The sequence below is a fragment of the Rattus norvegicus genome, chromosome X (assembly GCF_036323735.1).
Source record: "Rattus norvegicus strain BN/NHsdMcwi chromosome X, GRCr8, whole genome shotgun sequence".
Lineage (NCBI taxonomy): Eukaryota > Metazoa > Chordata > Mammalia > Rodentia > Muridae > Rattus > Rattus norvegicus.
In genome coordinates, this window is record NC_086039.1 from 70,149,744 (window position 1) to 70,169,191 (window position 19,448).

General features: G+C 38.4%; 1 protein-coding gene and 1 non-coding gene across 2 annotated transcripts in view; one reads left to right on the forward strand and one right to left on the reverse strand.

Moving 5' to 3' along the window:
• Window positions 1-19,448, reverse strand: part of Tex11 (testis expressed 11) — a 263,533-nt gene that overhangs the window by 176,732 nt on the left and 67,353 nt on the right. Inside the window, exon 8 of the mRNA XM_008773302.4 lies at window positions 18,826-18,906. Coding sequence (XP_008771524.1) covers window positions 18,826-18,906 — 81 coding nt within the window. The remainder of the gene's footprint in view (window positions 1-18,825; window positions 18,907-19,448) is intronic.
• LOC120099394 (U6 spliceosomal RNA) lies at window positions 2,336-2,442 on the forward strand. The gene has a single exon (XR_005498583.1). It is a non-coding gene; the product is annotated as a U6 spliceosomal RNA (small nuclear RNA).

Here is a 19,448-nt window from a genome sequence, read left to right on the forward strand (position 1 = left end):
GGAGTGGTGTCACATACCTTTCACAAAATCAGACAGATCTCTGTGAGTTTGAAGTCTTCCTGGTCTTTATATTAATTTCAGGCCAGACATGGCTACATAAATAACCATCCACATTAAAACTTCTCAAGTTATATAAAAGAGAGATACAAAGCATTCAGGTTGGGACTTCAATTATATATGAAAAATATTACAAGAGATTATTGACAAAAGTTGAAAGTCCCTTTGTAATTAATTCGGAATAAGAAATCTGATACCAGAAAATAGTAAGATTTCTCATGTTCATGGATTGGTAAAATTAATATTGTGAAAATAACTATCCTACCAAATTAAGATTCAGCTTAATCCCATCAAAATTCTAACACAGCTCTTCATAGAAATTTTTTTAAATAATTGTAAATGTCATACAGAAGCATGAAAATAAACCAACATAACCAAAGCAATCCTGATCAATGAAAGAACTCCTGGAGGTATCATCATCCATGTTTAAGTTATACTACAGAGGAATATTAATTTGAAATAAATATGGTATTAACATAAAAACAATCACACTGATCAATGGAATTAAAGACCTGGATACAAATCCATGCATATGTAGCCACATAATTTTTAACAAAGAGGTCAAAGATACACAATGCAGAAAAGACAACACCTTCAACAAATAGTGATGATCAAACTTAATAATTATGAGTAGAAGAATGAAACTAGATCCTTATTGTTCAACCTGCATAGAACAACTCCAAAATAGATCAAATACCTCAATATAAAACTTGATACACTTAATCTGCTAGAAGAGAAAGTAGGAAATACGTTTCAATTTCTACACACAGAGAAGGACTTTCTGAACGGGTACTGAAATAAAAAACTTACAAATGAAACATCATGAAACTAAAACCCTTCTATACAGCAAGGGATTATCATTTGAGTTAAGAGGAAGAATACAGAATAAAAAAAGTCTTTTTTTACTAACTACATATCTGACAGAGGGTTAATGTCTAGAATAAATAAAGAACTAAAAAGAAAAAACACCTTAGCATCAAGAAAACAAACAACCCAGTTAAAATTAGGTCAAAGAACTAACAGAAAATTCTTAAAATATGAAATGGTAAATAGCTGAGAAATACATTTTTTGAGTGTTCAACATCCTTAATCATCAAAAAATGCAAATCAACACTACTTTGAGATTTTTATCTTACCCTAATCAAAATGGCTAAGAAACAATAAATGCTGGCATGGATGTGAGGAAAGGGAAACATTTGTTATACTGATGGTGGGTATGTAAACTGGTTGCAGCTAATATAGAATTCACTGTGTGGTGGTTGTTCAAAATGCTAGAAATAGATCTACTGCATGACCTAGCTGTGCTCTCTTAGACATATACCTAGAGGACTCTAAATCCTACAATAAAGATATTTGCTCAAGTATCTCTATTCACAATAACCAGGAAATGGAAACATTCTTGATATCTATGAACTAGCAAGTAAAAAATGAAAATATAATATGGATAATGAAAATGTAATACATTTACACAATGGAATATGACACAGTTGTTAAGAAAAGTAAACATTATATTTGCAGTTAAATGGATGGAACTGAAAACAAGCAACCAGGATGAAGTAACCCAGAACAAAAAAGACAAACATCTCATATGTGGATGCCAGCTTTGAATGTTTAGATAGCTGTTTCATTTGGAATACCTATAGAGGCCATGGCACTTGTAAGGGGCCATAGAATTGCAGAGGGCTTTGAAAGAGATGTAGAGTGCGGTTGCACACAGGGGCAAGGGGAGTAACTGAGGAGTTAAATGAGGTGGGGGATGGAAGAACAGGATAAAGGAGGGAATGTGGGGAGAAATAACTAATTTTAAAGGCCTTTCAAAAATGCATATGGAAATCTACTACTATAAAAGCTTCCTAAAATATAAAAATAAGCATATACATAAAGTTAAAAGTTTAAATGAAGTTATCCTTTAATAGTGAGTATATAAGTGCTACAGCTTAGATGAAAACGTATCCTGGAAGTTGCAAGCCAAGGAATACCACAAAGTCATAAGAAGATGCTTACTGGCTTCCTTTCCCCTGTACTCTCCTGGCTGCCTCTGGCTCTAGCCTTCAGCTCTCAGCTCCCTCTTAGAGCTTATAGGAACACGCTTGCACAGGGTTCTATTCATTCTCTCTCTCTCTCTCTCTCTCTCTCTCTCTCTCTCTCTCTCTCTCTCTCTCTCTCTCTCTCTCTCCCTCCCGCCCTCCCTCTCTCCCTCCATGGACTCAGACTCAGATTTTATTACTTACTACAGCTTGGCCTCAGTACTGATCAATGCTCCAAAACATAGACTATAGTGCTTGCTTCAGCAGCACATATACTAAAATTAGAATGATACTGAGAGGATTAGCATGACCACTGTGCAAGGATGACATGCAAATTCATGAAGTGTTCCATATTTTTACATGGACAGACCCATGGCTCCAGCTGCATATGTAGCAGAGAAAAGCCTTATTGGGCACCAATGGAAGGAGAAGAAGCCCTTGGTCCTGCCAAGGTTGAACCCCCAGTGTAGGGGAATGTTGGGAGGACAGGAAGGGGGATGGATGGGAAGGGAACACCCTTCTAGAACAAGGGGAGGGGATGGGATAGGGGGGTTATGTCTGGGAAACCAGGAAAGGGAATAACATTTGAAATGTAAGTAACAAAAAAATCCAATAAAAAATAATAATAGCCAGAAGCTGGAAAGAACCCAGATGTCCTTCAACAGAGGAATGGATACAGAAAATGTGGGATATCTACACAATGGAATACTACTCAGATATTAAAACAATGACTTCATGAAATTCTTAGGCAAATGGATGGAACTAGAAAATATCATCCTGAGTGAGGTAATCCAATCACAAAAGAACATACATGGTATGCACTCACTGATAAGTGGATATTAGCCCAAAACCTCAGATTACTCAAGATATAATCCACAGAGGACATGAAGTTCAAGAAGTTGGAAGACCAAAGAGTCCTTCAGTCCTTCTTAAAAGGGAGAACAAAATATTCACAGGAGGAAAAAAAGAGACAAAGTGTGGAGCAGAGACTGAGGGAAAGGTCATCCAGAGATGGCCCCACCCAGGGATCCATCCCACATGCAGTCACCAAACCCACACAATATTGTGGATGCCAAGAAGTGCATGGTGATAGGAGCCTGATATAGCTGTCTCCTGAGAGGCTCTCCCAGAGCTTGATAAATACAGAGGCAGGTGCTAGCAGCTAAACATTGAACTGAGAAAGGGGTACCTAATGGAGGAGTTAGAGAAAGGACTGAAGGAGCTGAAGGGTTTTGCAACCCCATGGGAGGAACAACAATATCAACTAATCAGACCCCCTAGAGCTCCCAGAGACTAAACCCCCAACCAAAGTGTACACATGGAGCAACCCATGACTCCAGCCACAAATGTAGAAGAAGATGGCCTTGTTGGGCATCAATGAGAGGAGGGGGCCTTGGACCTGTGAAGGCTCAGTGCCCCCATGTAGGGGAAAGCCAAGGCTGGGAGATGGGAGGAAGTGGCGGGGAACACTCTCATAGAGGGGGGGCTCAGGCGGGATGGATAGGCGACTCCAGAGGGGAAATTGAGAAAGGGGATAACATTTGAAATGTAAGTAAAGAAAATACCCAATTAAAAAAAGGAAAAAAACATAGACTATAACAACTATACAAATGATCTCCAAATCTCTTACAAGTAAACTTGCTCTGCTCTACACTCCTCTCAAAGTCTCTTATCTAAGGTTCTACTTCCTATCATAAAAATATTTTATCTCTATAATTTCTTTGCACTCTGCTCTCAAAAAAACTCTTAAAATTATACTCTAAACTCTTACTTAGGGATTTTTAAGTAGCCCATAGAGTATGGTTTAAAAAATACAGAAAAACTGCTACTATTATGTTGCTAAAAGGGCACAGTATTAAACTGACTGGTAACAACTTATTGTATACCAATAGATTAGTGCATTTCTCAACCCTTGTCAGAGAAGTTTACTCTTGTAGTAGATGATGATTATTAACACAGAGACCCACAGTGATCCACTTGCAGAGAATAAGAGATGTTGGAGTGCTCAGCTTCCGCTGGATATCTATATTGTACCCCTTTCCACCTTTATGGGAAAGGGGGGGAGGTAGAGAAAACAACAGGCAGTGCATGAATACAACAGGAAAGTCATAACAGCTGTCCTTTCACACGTGGGGAATTCACAGTGGTTAGGACAAAATACACAAGACTTGCCCAAGTTCAAGACAGACAAAAATCTCAAAACAGAGTAGAGGATGGGATGAGCATGAGCTATTGGTAACCATAGCTGCTGGGAGACAGAGTCAGTTTTCTTTAAGGGTGTGACCCCTGGCAGATCCACCAGGCTCTAGGGCCCCATACCCGAGAGTACTTGGGTAACACAAATTGGATTTGATGGGATTTTTTTTTTGGATAATTTTTATTTACATTTCAAATGTTATTCCCTTCCCAGGTTTCCTGTCCATAAATCCCCTATCCTACCCCCTCCCCCTTCTTCTATGAGGGTGTTTCTCCACCCAACCACCCACCCCTTCCTGCCTTCCCCACCCTGACATTCCCTTACACTGAGGCATCGAGTCTTGGCAGAACCAAGGGCTTCTCCTCTCACTGATGCCCAACAAGGCATCCTCTGCCACATATGTAACTGGAGCCATGGGTCTGTCCACGAATTTTTAAGTGGTTAAGAGAACTGGTTGCTCTTCCAAAGGACCCAGATTTGATTCCTAGCACCTACATGGTAACTAACAACTTTTGTAACTCTAACCCTAAAGGCTCTAATACCCTTTCTGGTTTATGTGGGCACCAGGCACACAGGAGGTGTCCAGACATACACACAAGCAAAACACCAATATGCATAATATTTGGGGGGGAGGAGACAGTTCTTATGATGTAGCTCTGGCTATCCTGGAACTCACTATGAAGACCAGGCTGGCATCAAATTTACAAAGATCCACCTGCCGCTGAATTCCAAGTGCTAGGATTAAAAGCATTCACCAGTACATCTGGCTCATATAAAAATAAATTAAAAAAAATTTCAAGCTACAAAATTCTGTAGGTATGGAGGTAGAAGTATGTCTGGGAGGAGTGGGGGAGTAATGTAATCAAAATACACTGGATGATATTCTCAGAGAATGAACAGTATTTTTAAAAAAGAAATCTGATTGCTTGCCTAGCAAAATGATAAACAAAAATATTTGATTTGGGTGGTTACATTCGATAAAACACGAGTAGAAAATATACTCAAAGACAAAGGAAAATTCTCAAAATTTTTAAATTTTGAAAAATATCCAAAGAACTATCCAGCTAAAAAGCCTCTTTGGAAATAGTTTAATGGTTGCTTTAAATTTCTTTTTACATAAATTATCATAGAGAGAAAAGCAGGAGTGAGTATATGAATTTACCATAGGAAAATAGTTATATGTAAATCAATGAAATAGATCAATAGCATATTTTTATAGGATTTTCAGCCCTCAAAATATTAGAAAAGGATATGTAAAGCTATTTTATAATTCTAATAATTTATCTAAATGCCCCTGAGTATTTAATCACCTACATAGAATTCTACCCATAAAAAGGAATTCTTTATAAATTTTACCAGAGCAAGACTAAGAAGCAGAACCTCAATTAAGAATGTAAGATCTGAGGTAAGTTATTCATGAGTAATGTATAAAGCCTTGGCTTTCTTTATAAAAAAATTTCCCTTTGAATGACACTACATTCAAAAAGTATAAATTCAATATGCATGACTGAGCACATCAGATCTACTGTATATCTGAATCTAAAATAAAGAACAGTCTTGTTAATCTTGCCAATATGTTTGAAAAGCATCCATTGGTATTTAAATGTATTCCTGACATTGCAGCAAAAACAGTTTAACTCATTACATGCTCCAGATCCCACAGGTTCATACAAGGCCATCCCAATTATGTAGCCATAATGCAGTTCTCAGCAACTTACTGCACAGACGCCTACAACTGAACTGGTTCAGAGGAAAATGTAAACCAAAATTCTGATGAATAATTATGTATACTAAGCCTTTATCCAGTTTCTTCTGTATTTTCTGTTTGTGCTCTCACCATTCTTATAAATCTATTTACACTAAATGCTACTTCTCAGAGGGGGAAATAACACAATACTAAACGTAACTACAAAGGTATAAAAGGCTAAAAAAAATCTGTGAAGGTATTTATAACATGTTTTTAAATGAAATGATCAAAAATTACCAATTCTGCTTCATTGACTCATTCATTGATATATTCAATAACAATGATTTGCTAAGCATAGTAGACATTATTCTAGGAATTAAGTACACATCTCTGAACAAAACAGAGAGAAATTCATGTATTCATTCATGAAACATTTCTAATGTGGTGTGAAATAATATTTGTTTAAAAAAAAACATAACTGTTTAAAGAACCATGCCCTGCCCTGGACCCTAGCTTTGATTCATAGCACTGGAAAAATATAGGGAAGAACAAAAAGACAAGCAGGAAATATTTTCTTAGCTTTACATGGGATGCTAAAATATATGAACTGAGGCTTCCTAGAAAAAAGGCCACAGCTATGTTAAAGATCTACAGTATTAAACTGGGTTAGGCTAAGGACGTAGTTCACCTATCATGCGCAAGGTCCTAGGTTTGAATCTCTGTATTTCATAAACTCAGTGAGTTGATGAAGACTATAATCCCAGAACTTGAGAGGGGAGGCAGGAAGATCAGAAGGGCTGCCTGATCGGTAAGCTCTGCAGAGTATTCCAAAGTGGAATATAGTCTACGCTTTTGTTCAACAAGGAATACCGGCAAAGTTAACACAAATAGAATCAAAGGCAGTTACGGAACATCAGCCAACACTCCTCAGAGCAGAGGTTAGGTTTAATGATCTATGGAAATTCTCAATTATAGAGAATAACAGATGAACCATGGAAACCAAGGCACTATATCTTGGAGTCCAAGTTTCCTGATTAAGTAAGTTATGGGAAGTAAACAGGCAATATTATAAAATTATCCTTTTTGATTTCTTCCCTTTCTAATTATAAAATAAGAATAACATTTGATTATACCTAAACATCTATAAAAATCTTGATTTTTCATAAGTTTGGCCTCTGTCACTAAAACATTTTGTACATGGAGAAAAATATATTTTGTTGAGAAGGAATTCAAAATAATACTGTATAATTATTACAATTTCTTGTGTTTTATGTTATATTTACTACTCCAAACTGAAATCTGGTCTAATACCAAGATAACAGAACAAATCAGATAATTATTAACAGATAAGAGTTATAAAGAAGTAGATATTAAGTACCAATCTTTCCTAGTATCAAAACAATCCATTTTACATGAAGTTATAGCTATGGACTAAAACTGGCCAAAAGAAAACCTATCGGGTTGGGGATTTAGCTCAGTGGTAGAGTGCTTGCCTAGCAAGCGCAAGGCCCTGGGTTCGGTCCCCAGCTCCGAAAAAAAAAAAAGAAAGAAAAACCTATCATTAAAAGTAATGAAAAAGCTAAGCTGAGTGTAGAAGTACGTGCCTTAAATCCCAGCACTCAGAAGGCAGAGGCAGCTGTATTTCTGTGAGTTCAAGGTCAACCTGGTCTACTTAGTGAGTTACAGGACAGGCAGGGCTACACAGAGAAACACTGTCTTGAAACACACACAAGCACACACACACACACACACACACACAGAGAGAGAGAGAGAGAGAGAGAGAGAGAGAGAGAGAGAGAGAGAGAGAATATATAGATATGTAAGTATACAACATACTAGTCATACAAAAAGTCATACCATTCTAGCCACAATAATCTTGATTGGTCTGGAAATAATAATTTCATACTTATACCTATTTTAAAATTCTAAGATGAGACTCTATAGATGATAGGCCCAATTTAATAAGGTTAATTAATATTATCTTGTCCACCAACCTTTGAGTTTGAGATGGGGACTTTTAATTTTAATTATATAAATAACTTTTCACGTTTTCCCTTACTTTCTTGCCTTATCATATTTGTCTGTGTGAGTACATGTGCTGTTGTATATGTATTCATGTCTGGGCGTGCATATGGTGGTCAGAGCCTAATGTTGGATATCTTCATCACTTCCTTTTTTTTTTTATTAACTTGAGTATTTCTTATATACATTTCAAGTGTTATTCCCTTTCCCGGTTTCCGGGCAAACATCCCCCTCCCCCCTCCCCTTCCTAATGGGTGTCCCCCTCCCAACCCTCCCCCCATTGCCGCCCTCCTCCCATAGTCTAGTTCACTGGGGGTTCAGTCTTAGCAGGACCCAGGGCTTCCCCTTCCACTGGTGCTCTTACTAGGATATTCATTGCTACCTATGGGGTCAGAGTCCAGGGTCAGTCCATGTATAGTATTTAGGTAGTGGCTTAGTCCCTGGAAGCTCTGGTTGCTTGACATTGTTGTACTTTTGGGGACTCGAGCCCCTTCAAGCTCTTCCAGTTCTTTCTCTGATTCCTTCAATGGGGGACCTATTCTCAGTTCAGTGGTTTGCTGCTGGCATTCGCCTCTGTATTTGCTGTATTCTGGCTGTGTCTCTCAGGAGCGATCTACATCCGGCTCCTGTCGGTCTGCACTTCTTTGCTTCATCAATCTTGTCTAATTGGGTGGCTATATATGTATGGGCCACCTGTGGGGCAGGCTCTGAATGGGTGTTCCTTCAGTCTCTGTTTTAATCTTTGCCTCTCCCTTCCCAGCCAAGGGTATTCTTTTTCCTCATTTAAAGAAGGAGTGAAGCATTCACATTTTGATCATCCGTCTTGAGTTTCGTTTGTTCTAGGGATCTAGGGTAATTCAAGCATTTGGGCTAATAGCCACTTATCAATGAGTGCATACCATGTATGTCTTTCTGTGATTGGGTTAGCTCACTCAGGATGATATTTTCCAGTTCCAACCATTTGCCTACGAATTTCATAAACTCGTTGTTTTTGATAGCTGAGTAATATTCCATTGTGTACATGTACCACATTTTCTGTATCCATTCCTCTGTTGAAGGGCATCTGGGTTCTTTCCATTTTCTGGCTATTATAAATAAGGCTGCGATGAACATAGTGGAGCACGTGTCTCTTTTAAATGTTGAGGCATCTTTTGGGTATATGCCCAAGAGAGGTATAGCTGGATCCTCAGGCAGTTCAATGTCCAATTTTCTGAGGAACCTCCAGACTGATTTCCAGAATGGTTTTACCAGTCTGCAATCCCACCAACAATGGAGGAGTGTTCCTCTTTCTCCACATCCTCGCCAGCATCTGCTGTCACCTGAGTTTTTGATCTTAGCCATTCTCACTGGTGTGAGGTGAAATCTCAGGGTTGTTTTGATTTGCATTTCCCTTATGACTAAAGATGTTGAACATTTCTTTAGGTGTTTCTCAGCCATTCGGCATTCCTCAGCTGTGAATTCTTTGTTTAGCTCTGAACCCCATTTTTTAATAGGGTTATTTGTTTCCCTGCGGTCTAACTTCTTGAGTTCTTTGTATATTTTGGATATGAGGCCTCTATCTGTTGTAGGATTGGTAAAGATCTTTTCCCAATCTGTTGGTTGCCGTTTTGTCCTAACCACAGTGTCCTTTGCCTTACAGAAGCTTTGCAGTTTTATGAGATCCCATTTGTCGATTCTTGATCTTAGAGCATAAGCCATTGGTGTTTTGTTCAGGAAATTTTTTCCAGTGCCCATGTGTTCCAGATGCTTCCCTAGTTTTTCTTCTATTAGTTTGAGTGTGTCTGGTTTGATGTGGAGGTCCTTGATCCACTTGGACTTAAGCTTTGTACAGGGTGATAAGCATGGGTCGATCTGCATTCTTCTACATGTTGCCCTCCAGTTGAACCAGCACCATTTGCTGAAAATGCTATCTTTTTTCCATTGGATGGTTTTGGCTCCTTTGTCAAAAATCAAGTGACCATAGGTGTGTGGGTTCATTTCTGGGTCTTCAATTCTATTCCATTGGTCTATCTGTCTGTCTCTGTACCAATACCATGCAGTTTTTATCACTATTGCTCTGTAATACTGCTTGAGTTCAGGGATAGTGATTCCCCCTGAAGTCCTTTTATTGTTGAGGATAGCTTTAGCTATCCTGGGTTTTTTGTTATTCCAGATGAATTTGCAAATTGTTCTGTCTAACTCTTTGAAGAATTGGATTGGTATTTTGATGGGGATTGCATTGAATCTGTAGATTGCTTTTGGTAAAATGGCCATTTTTACTAAATTAATCCTGCCAATCCATGAGCATGGGAGATCTTTCCATCCTCTGAGGTCTTCTTCAATTTCTTTCCTCAGTGTCTTGAAGTTCTTATTGTACAGATCTTTTACTTGCTTGGTTAAAGTCACACCGAGGTACTTTATATTATTTGGGTCTATTATGAAGGGTGTCGTTTCCCTAATTTCTTTCTCGGCTTGTTTCTCTTTTGTGTAGAGGAAGGCTACTGATTTATTTGAGTTAATTTTATACCCAGCCACTTTGCTGAAGTTGTTTATCAGCTTTAGTAGTTCTCTGGTGGAACTTTTGGGATCACTTAAATATACTATCATGTCATCTGCAAATAGTGATATTTTGACCTCTTCTTTTCCGATCTGTATCCCCTTGATCTCCTTTTGTTGTCTGATTGCTCTGGCTAGAACTTCAAGAACTATATTGAATAAGTAGGGAGAGAGTGGGCAGCCTTGTCTAGTCCCTGATTTTAGTGGGATTGCTTCAAGTTTCTCTCCATTTAGTTTAATGTTAGCAACTGGTTTGCTGTATATGGCTTTTACTATGTTTAGGTATGGGCCTTGAATTCCTATTCTTTCCAGGACTTTTATCATGAAGGGGTGTTGAATTTTGTCAAATGCTTTCTCAGCATCTAATGAAATGATCATGTGGTTCTGTTCTTTCAGTTTGTTTATATAATGGATCACGTTGATGGTTTTCCGTGTATTAAACCATCCCTGCATGCCTGGGATGAAGCCTACTTGATCATGGTGGATGATTGTTTTGATGTGCTCTTGAATTCGGTTTGCCAGAATTTTATTGAGTATTTTTGCATCGATATTCATAAGGGAAATTGGTCTGAAGTTCTCTTTCTTTGTTGTGTCTTTGTGTGGTTTAGGTATAAGAGTAATTGTGGCTTCATAGAAGGAATTCGGTAGTGCTCCATCTGTTTCAATTTTGTGGAATAGTTTGGATAATATTGGTATGAGGTCTTCTATGAAGGTTTGATAGAATTCTGCACTAAACCCGTCTGGACCAGGGCTCTTTTTGGTTGGGAGACCTTTAATGACTGCTTCTATTTCCTTAGGAGTTATGGGGTTGTTTAACTGGTTTATCTGTTCCTGATTTAACTTCGATACCTGGTATCTGTCTAGGAAATTGTCCATTTCCTGAAGATTTTCAAGTTTTGTTGAATATAGGTTTTTATAGTAAGATCTGATGATTTTTTGAATTTCCTCTGAATCTGTAGTTATGTCTCCCTTTTCATTTCTGATTTTGTTAATTTGGACGCACTCTCTGTGTCCTCTCGTTAGTCTGGCTAAGGGTTTATCTATCTTGTTGATTTTCTCAAAGAACCAACTTTTGGTTCTGTTGATTCTTTCTATGGTCCTTTTTGTTTCTACTTGGTTGATTTCAGCTCTGAGTTTGATTATTTCCTGCCTTCTACTCCTCCTGGGTGTATTTGCTTCTTTTTGTTCTAGAGCTTTTAGGTGTGCTGTCAAGCTGCTGACATATGCTCTTTCCTGTTTCTTTCTGCAGGCACTCAGCGCTATGAGTTTTCCTCTTAGCACAGCTTTCATTGTGTCCCATAAGTTTGGGTATGTTGTATCTTCATTTTCATTAAATTCTAAAATGTTTTTAATTTCTTTCTTTATTTCTTCCTTGACCAGGTTATCATTGAGTAGAGCATTGTTCAATTTCCACGTATATGTGGGCATTCTTCCCTTATTGTTATTGAAGACCAGTTTTAGGCCGTGGTTGTCCGATAGCACGCATGGGATTATTTCTATTTTTCTGTACCTGTTGAGGCCCGTTTTTTGACCAATTATATGGTCAATTTTGGAAAAAGTACCATGAGGAGCTGAGAAGAAGGTATATCCTTTTGCTTTAGGATAGAATGTTCTATAAATATCTGTTAAGTCCATTTGGCTCATGACTTCTCTTAGTCTGTCGACATCACTGTTTAATTTCTGTTTCCATGATCTGTCCATTGATGAGAGTGGTGTGTTGAAATCTCCCACTATTATTGTGTGAGGTGCAATGTGTGCTTTGAGCTTTAGTAAGGTTTCTTTTACGTATGTAGGTGCCCTTGTATTTGGGGCATAGATATTTAGGATTGAGAGTTCATCTTGGTGGATTTTTCCTTTGATGAATATGAAGTGTCCTTCCTTATCTTTTTTGATGACTTTTAGGTGAAAATCGATTTTATTTGATATTAGAATGGCTACTCCAGCTTGCTTCTTCTGACCATTTGCTTGGAAAGTTGTTTTCCAGCCTTTCACTCTGAGGTAGTGTCTGTCTTTGTCTCTGAGGTGTGTTTCCTGTAGGCAGCAGAATGCAGGGTCCTCGTTGTGTATCCAGTTTGTTAATCTATGTCTTTTTATTGGGGAGTTGAGGCCATTGATATTGAGAGATATTAAGGAATAGTGATTATTGCTTCCCGTTATATTCATATTTGGATGTGAGGTTATGTTTGTGTGCTTTCATTCTCTTTGTTTTGTTGCCAAGACGATTAGTTTCTTGCTTCTTCTAGGGTATAGCTTGCCTCCTTATGTTGGGCTTTACCCTTTATTATCCTTTGTAGTGCTGGATTTGTAGAAAGATATTGTGTACATTTGGTTTTGTCATGGAATATCTTGGTTTCTCCATCTATGTTAATTGAGAGTTTTGCAGGATACAGTAACCTGGGCTGGCACTTGTGTTCTCTTGGGGTCTGTATGACATCTGTCCAGGATCTTCTGGCCTTCATAGTTTCTGGCGAGAAGTCTGGTGTGATTCTGATAGGTCTCCCTTTATATGTTACTTGACCTTTTTCCCTTACTGCTTTTAATATTCTTTCTTTATTTTGTGCGTTTGGTGTTTTGACAATTATGTGACGGGAGGTGTTTCTTTTCTGGTCCAATCTATTTGGAGTTCTGTAGGCTTCTTGTATGCCTATGGGTATCTCTTTTTTTAGGTTAGGGAAGTTTTCTTCTATGATTTTGTTGAAGATATTTACTGGTCCTTTGAGCTGGGAGTCTTCACTCTCTTCTATACCTATTATCCTTAGGTTTGATCTTCTCATTGAGTCCTGGATTTCCTGTATGTTTTGGACCAGTAGCTTTTTCCACTTTACATTATCTTTGACAGTTGAGTCAATGATTTCTATGGAATCTTCTGCTCCCGAGAGTCTTTCTTCCATCTCTTGTATTCTGTTGGTGAGGCTTCTATCTACAGCTCCTTGTCTCTTCTTTTGGTTTTCTATATCCAGGGTTGTTTCCATGTGTTCTTTCTTGATTGCTTCTATTTCCATTTTTAATTCCTTCAACTGTTTGATTGTGTTTTCCTGGAATTCTTTCAGGGATTTTTGTGTCTCCTCTCTATGGGCTTCTACTTGTTTATTTATGTTTTTCTGGAATTCTTTCAGGGATTTTTGTGTCTCCTCTCTATGGGCTTCTACTTGTTTATTTATGTTTTCCTGGAATTCTTTCAGGGATTTTTCCGATTCTTTCAGGCATTTTTGCGATTCCTCTCTGTAGGCTTCTACTTGTTCTCTAAGGGAGTTCTTCACGTCTTTCTTGAAGTCCTCCAGCATCATGATCAAAAATGATTTTGGAACTAGATCTTGCTTTTCTGGTGTGTTTGGATATTCCATGTTTGTTTTGATGGGAGAATTGGGCTCCGATGGTGCCATGTAGTCTTGGTTTCTGTTGCTTGGGTTCCTGCGCTTGCCTCTCGCCATCAGATTATCTCTAGTGTTACTTTGTTCTGCTATTTCTGTCAGTGGCTAGACTGTCCTATAAGCCTGTGTGTCAGGAGTGCTGTAGACCTGTTTTCCTCTCTTTCAGTCAGTTATGGGGACAGAGTGTTCTGCTTTCGGGCGTGTAGTTTTTCCTCTCTACAGGTCTTCAGCTGTTCCTGTGGGCCTGTGTCTTGAGTTCACCAGGCAGCTTTCTTGCAGCAGAAAAGTTGGTCTTACCTGTGGTCCCGGGGCTCAAGTTTGCTCGTGGGGTGCTGCCCACGGGCTCTCTGCAGCGGCAGCAACCAGGAAGACCTGTGCCGCCCCTTCCGGGAGCTTCAGTGCACCAGGGTTCCAGATGGTCTTTGGCTTTTTCCTCTGGTGTCCGAGATGTGTGTGCAGAGAGCAGTCTCTTCTGGTTTCCCAGGCTTGTCTGCCTCTCTGAAGGTTCAGCTCTCCCTCCCACGGGATTTGGGTGCAGAGAACTGTTTATCCGGTCTGTTTCCTTCTGGTTCTGGTGGTGTCCCAGGCACAGGGGTCCTGCCGCTCCTGGGCCCTCCCCCACGGGAGCCCAGAGGCCTTATACAGTTTCCTCTTGGGCCAGGGATGTGGGCAGGGGTGAGCAGTGTTGGTGGTCTCTTCCGCTCTGCAGCCTCAGGAGTGCCCACCTAACCAGGCGGTTGGGTCTCTCTCTCACAGGGTCTGGGGGCAGAGAGCTGCTGCGGGCCGGGATCCGCGGGTGTGGGACTTCCAGTAAACACAGAACGTGCCCGGTCCTAGAGAAATTCTGCTTCCGTGTGTCCCAAGCTCACCAGGCAGCTTTCTTGCAGCAGAAAATTTGGTCTTACCTGTGGTCCTGGGGCTCAAGTTCGCTCGTGGGGTGCTGCCCACGGGCTCTCTGCAGCGGCAGCAACCAGGAAGACCCACTTCCTTTTTTTTTGAGACGAAGTATTTCACTGAACCTAGAGTTCGCTAATTTGCTAGACTAGCTGGCAGTGAGTCCAGACTTCTGTTTGTCTCTGAGGATCCGTCTGTGTCAACAACTTTAGAACACCCGCATGGCAGGAGTACAAATATGTGCCCTGAAACCCTGAAACCAGGCCTTTATGTTGGTGATGGGAAGACATAATCAAGGTCCTCACTTCTTTTTTTTTTTTTTTTTTTTGGTTCTTTTTTTTCGGAGCTGGGGACCGAACCCAGGGCCTTGCGCTTCCTAGGCAAGCGCTCTACCACTGAGCTAAATCCCCAACAAGGTCCTCATTTCTATGCGGTAAGCACTTCAACCACTGAACAATTGCCCCAAGCCAAACGTTACTTTTTTTCAGTCTCACATTTCTAATTTATTTTTCTCTTGATTTTGTTGTGTTTTAAACATTAACAGATCATGCATTTTTATATTTTTCAATTACTATAATAAAGAAATAATAGATTATTAAACTTTATTTGTTTATTATATTAAAAACTAATCAAGAGCTGATTGTCTAGCTTTAAGATACTTGCCTTGTACTCTTCCCTTACTCAGCTTTCTCTAACACTAAGATATTGCAATGATAATTGTTTTTCATGGAATTCTAAGATATAAATGTATATATCCAACTTCTTGATATTTCTTCTCTGCCTCTGAAAATTAATACAGTATTAATTTCTGCTGCAAAAAAATTTCAATGAGATACAGGAGGGATATCTCTGGCAAAGAAAAAAAAGAGCTTGAATTCATTAATTAATTTTCCGTGAATTGTTAGCTTTATTAATTACTTTCCAATCTCACTATGTTTCCAGTACTGGCCTTGAAATTGCAATTCTCATGCCTCACCCCCACAAGTAGCCAGGATTATAGGCCTGTAATACCAGGTCTAATTTTAAAATATTATCTTTAAGTTACAATATTTACAATAGCTACTGAATGTGAGCTAATTTTATTAATACATTATAAAAACATAGCAAAGGATAATTTAAAAGTTTATATCGTGGTGAAAATGTATTTTTGTAGCCGAACATTTGCCTAAAATACATGAGGCCCTGAGTTTTGTCCCTAGCACTATAAGAAAGTTTATACATGTGAGAATATATCACATTTATCAATATGGTAATTGAGTATTATAAAAAGAGTAAATCTGTAAGTGTTGCTTCAATCAATAAACCAGTAGTTTTTCACCAATCATGACAAGCTAATTCTAATAAAATTCAGAAAAACAGGGAGTCAAATCCAGCTAAGAAGATATGTATGGTGGCACTGACCTATAATACCAGGATGGGGGGAGGCAGGAAGATACATAGACGGGCCTACCATAATATGGAAACAAAGAAGAGCTAACATAATATTTAAGAAGGAAAAAAATGGATTTACTCTCTTAAGACTGTAGTAAATTGAGTATTGTTCCCTCAAAATTTATGTCTACCTAGCACATATGAATATCTTAACTGGAAGTAAGGTCTTTGCATTGCGATGAAGAAAAGGTCCCAGTGGGTTAAGTTGGTTCCCAAATCTAATATGACTTCTGTCTTTGTAAGAATAGCTCCTGGGCCAGAGAGATGGCTCAGGAGGTAAAAGCACTTGCTGTTAAGCTTAAGAACCTGAGTTTGAAACCTGGAACTCACACAGTGAAAGGAAAAGAGTGAATTCCATAGGTCTAAGTGCCTAGATCAAAGTGTGTGTGTGTGTGTGTGTGTGTGTGTGTGTGTGTGTGTGTGTGTGTGTGTGCGCGCGCGCGCGCGTGCGTACCTGTGCATTGACTCCTTGCTTTTTTTCTGAATTCTATTAGAATTAACTTGTCATGATCATTGAGAAACTACTGGGTTATTGACTGAAGCAACACTTACAGATTAATTATTTTTATGAATATATATTATATGCAGAGGACCAGAGTTTGGCTCCTAGCACCCATGTTGAGTTGCTCACAACTGCCTCAAAGTCCAGATCCATGAAACCTGATACTGTCTTCTGGCCTGAGCAGCCTGTATTCACATGCAGCATACAAACACAAATGTAAAAATAAATCTTATGCCTAAGGTAAATATTATATAAAGGGAAAATCAAAGCATCTCCACTGATAGCCAAAAGAGGCAAGTGCTCACTGTATCTACTCCTACTTGATATTGTGCTTGGTGTATTAACTAGAGCATTAACACAAGACCAAGAAAAGAGATAAAAATAAGTCACACTATCCTTATTTGCAGACAAGATGATTCTATACCTAAGAGACTCTAGACACCACCAGAATCCTTGTAGAATTAATAAGTACTTTCAGTAAAGTGGCAAAATAGAAAAATCAGTAGCCTTCCTGTACACAAATAACAAATACACTGAGGAAGAAATTAGGAAAATAGCCTCACTCACAATTGTCTCAAAATTAAAGTAAAATGATATCCAAACAAGGAAGTGAAAGACTTTTAAACACTGAACAAAGAAAATGAAGAGGATAATAGAAATGGAAGATTCCCATGCTAATGAATCAGAAGAATCAATATTGTGAAAATGGCTATGCTACCGAAAGTTATGATATGCAGATTCAATGAGATACGAACATCAAGATTCTAGTACTACTCACAGACAGACTTCAATTTCTTTTCATTTCACAGAAATAGAAAAGAAAACCTTAGAATCCAAATTAAAACACAATTCACCTAGAATAGACACAAAGAATAATACCATAGCTATCAACATACCTGATCAAAATTAATACAAGTAAAACTAGGGTAAACCAATCTTGTATGCCACCCAATAGGAAAACATGAACATAGGGTCTCTTCTCTCGTTAATTGACACCAAATTCAAGAATAAGGCAACATCCTAAAAACTGTCAAGGTCATGATTGTCAAAGCAAAATGAAGACGTATTCCAGACAGGAACATCCTAGACACTATAATCATAGATTAAATCTTCTTTTTATATAGGTCACAGCTGGAAAAGTTGTATCTCAACTCTTTGGATAAAAGATGTAGTTGTTGGGCTGGAGAGATGCCTCAGTGGTTAAGGGCACCGACTGCTCTTCCAGAGGTCCTGAGTTCAATTCCCAGCAACCATATGGTGGCTCACAACCATTTGTAATGGGATCTGATGCTCTCTTCTGGTGTGTCTGAAGACAGCTACAGTGTACTCAGATAAATAAAGTAAATAACTCTTAAAAAAAGATGTGGTTATTGCACTATTTTTGTAACTTTTTTGTAAACATGAAATAAGTTTAATATTTAAAACTTAGAAGAGTACCTAGGACATTATAAGCAATGTAGAAATATATAAATTCAGTTCTATATTAAACAAAATATTTAAGGGAATTAACAATCTCACAAGTATAATTTATAAAACCTTTGACGCATTCTCTCTAATATCCAACTATATGTCTGCTATTAATCCTTCTGTAAGAGTAAAACCTAAAGCAAGCATAAACACTGAAGGAAAAGCTGGCCAGCAGGAAAAAGAGGGGCAGGAAAGGAAAAGAAGAAAAGCAAAAGGCTATACTTAGAAATCCTGATGAGACCCAGTGAAGAAAACAGCCTATATCCTATCGAATCTCTCATACCTCCAAAATCCAGGAAGAAAAATACTAGGACAGTGACATTAACTGCATTCAACCTCGTCAGCAGGGAAATAAACTCATTTTTCTTCTTTGATTATATAGCATGAAATCCTAGCAAAATCATATGACAATAAAGGGATGAACAAAGAAATTGAAGAACTAACTGGCTTCACCTTTTGAATGCCCTTTCTGATAAAGAACAGGGAAGTCAATTATTTTAAAGATCAGCAAAAAAATTAGAACTGATCTCAAATAGAATCTCTGAAAGGCTCCACTCAGCAGTGATAACTCTTCATGGACTTAATAGAGCATATTTTGAAGCTCTTAGGGAAATGAGGGCAGAAATTTCACTCACCATTTCAGGAATCCTTATCAGCATATCTTTACAACGTAAGACGCAAATAGATGCTTTCTTGAAATCCCCTTGAGCAACAGCCTAAAAAAAAGGGTGTCAAAAATTAGTTAACATGAAATGACAAGATAATTGTCTCACCGTTATATTTATTTTATCTATTTACTTGGGAAAGCATTATATGTGTTCACACATGCATGGGCATGCATACGCAAACACATGTGGAACTCACTATGTAGCCCAAATTGGCCTCCAATTCACAATGATCCTCGTGCATTAGCCTCCTGGAATGCTGGGATTATACATGTGAGTCACCACATAGGGCTTTTTGTATTTCAACAAAATATTATAAATTTCTAAGGAAGAAAATTCCTACATTTGCTGTTTTCTTCTCTTTGTGCTTTGATTTTAGGGGATTTAACTCAGTGCTGGAGCACAAGATAATATTTAGGTTCCATTTCCAACACCAAAAAGATATAAAATGCCGAATTCACTCTAGTTTTCTTCTCCATCCACCTGACAAACATAAACCTTGACATCTTTCTGAATAGATACTCTCGCTAGGGTTTCAAATAGTAGAATGTTTTAAAATAAAAATAAATTAAGTGGGTGGATGGGAGGAGGAG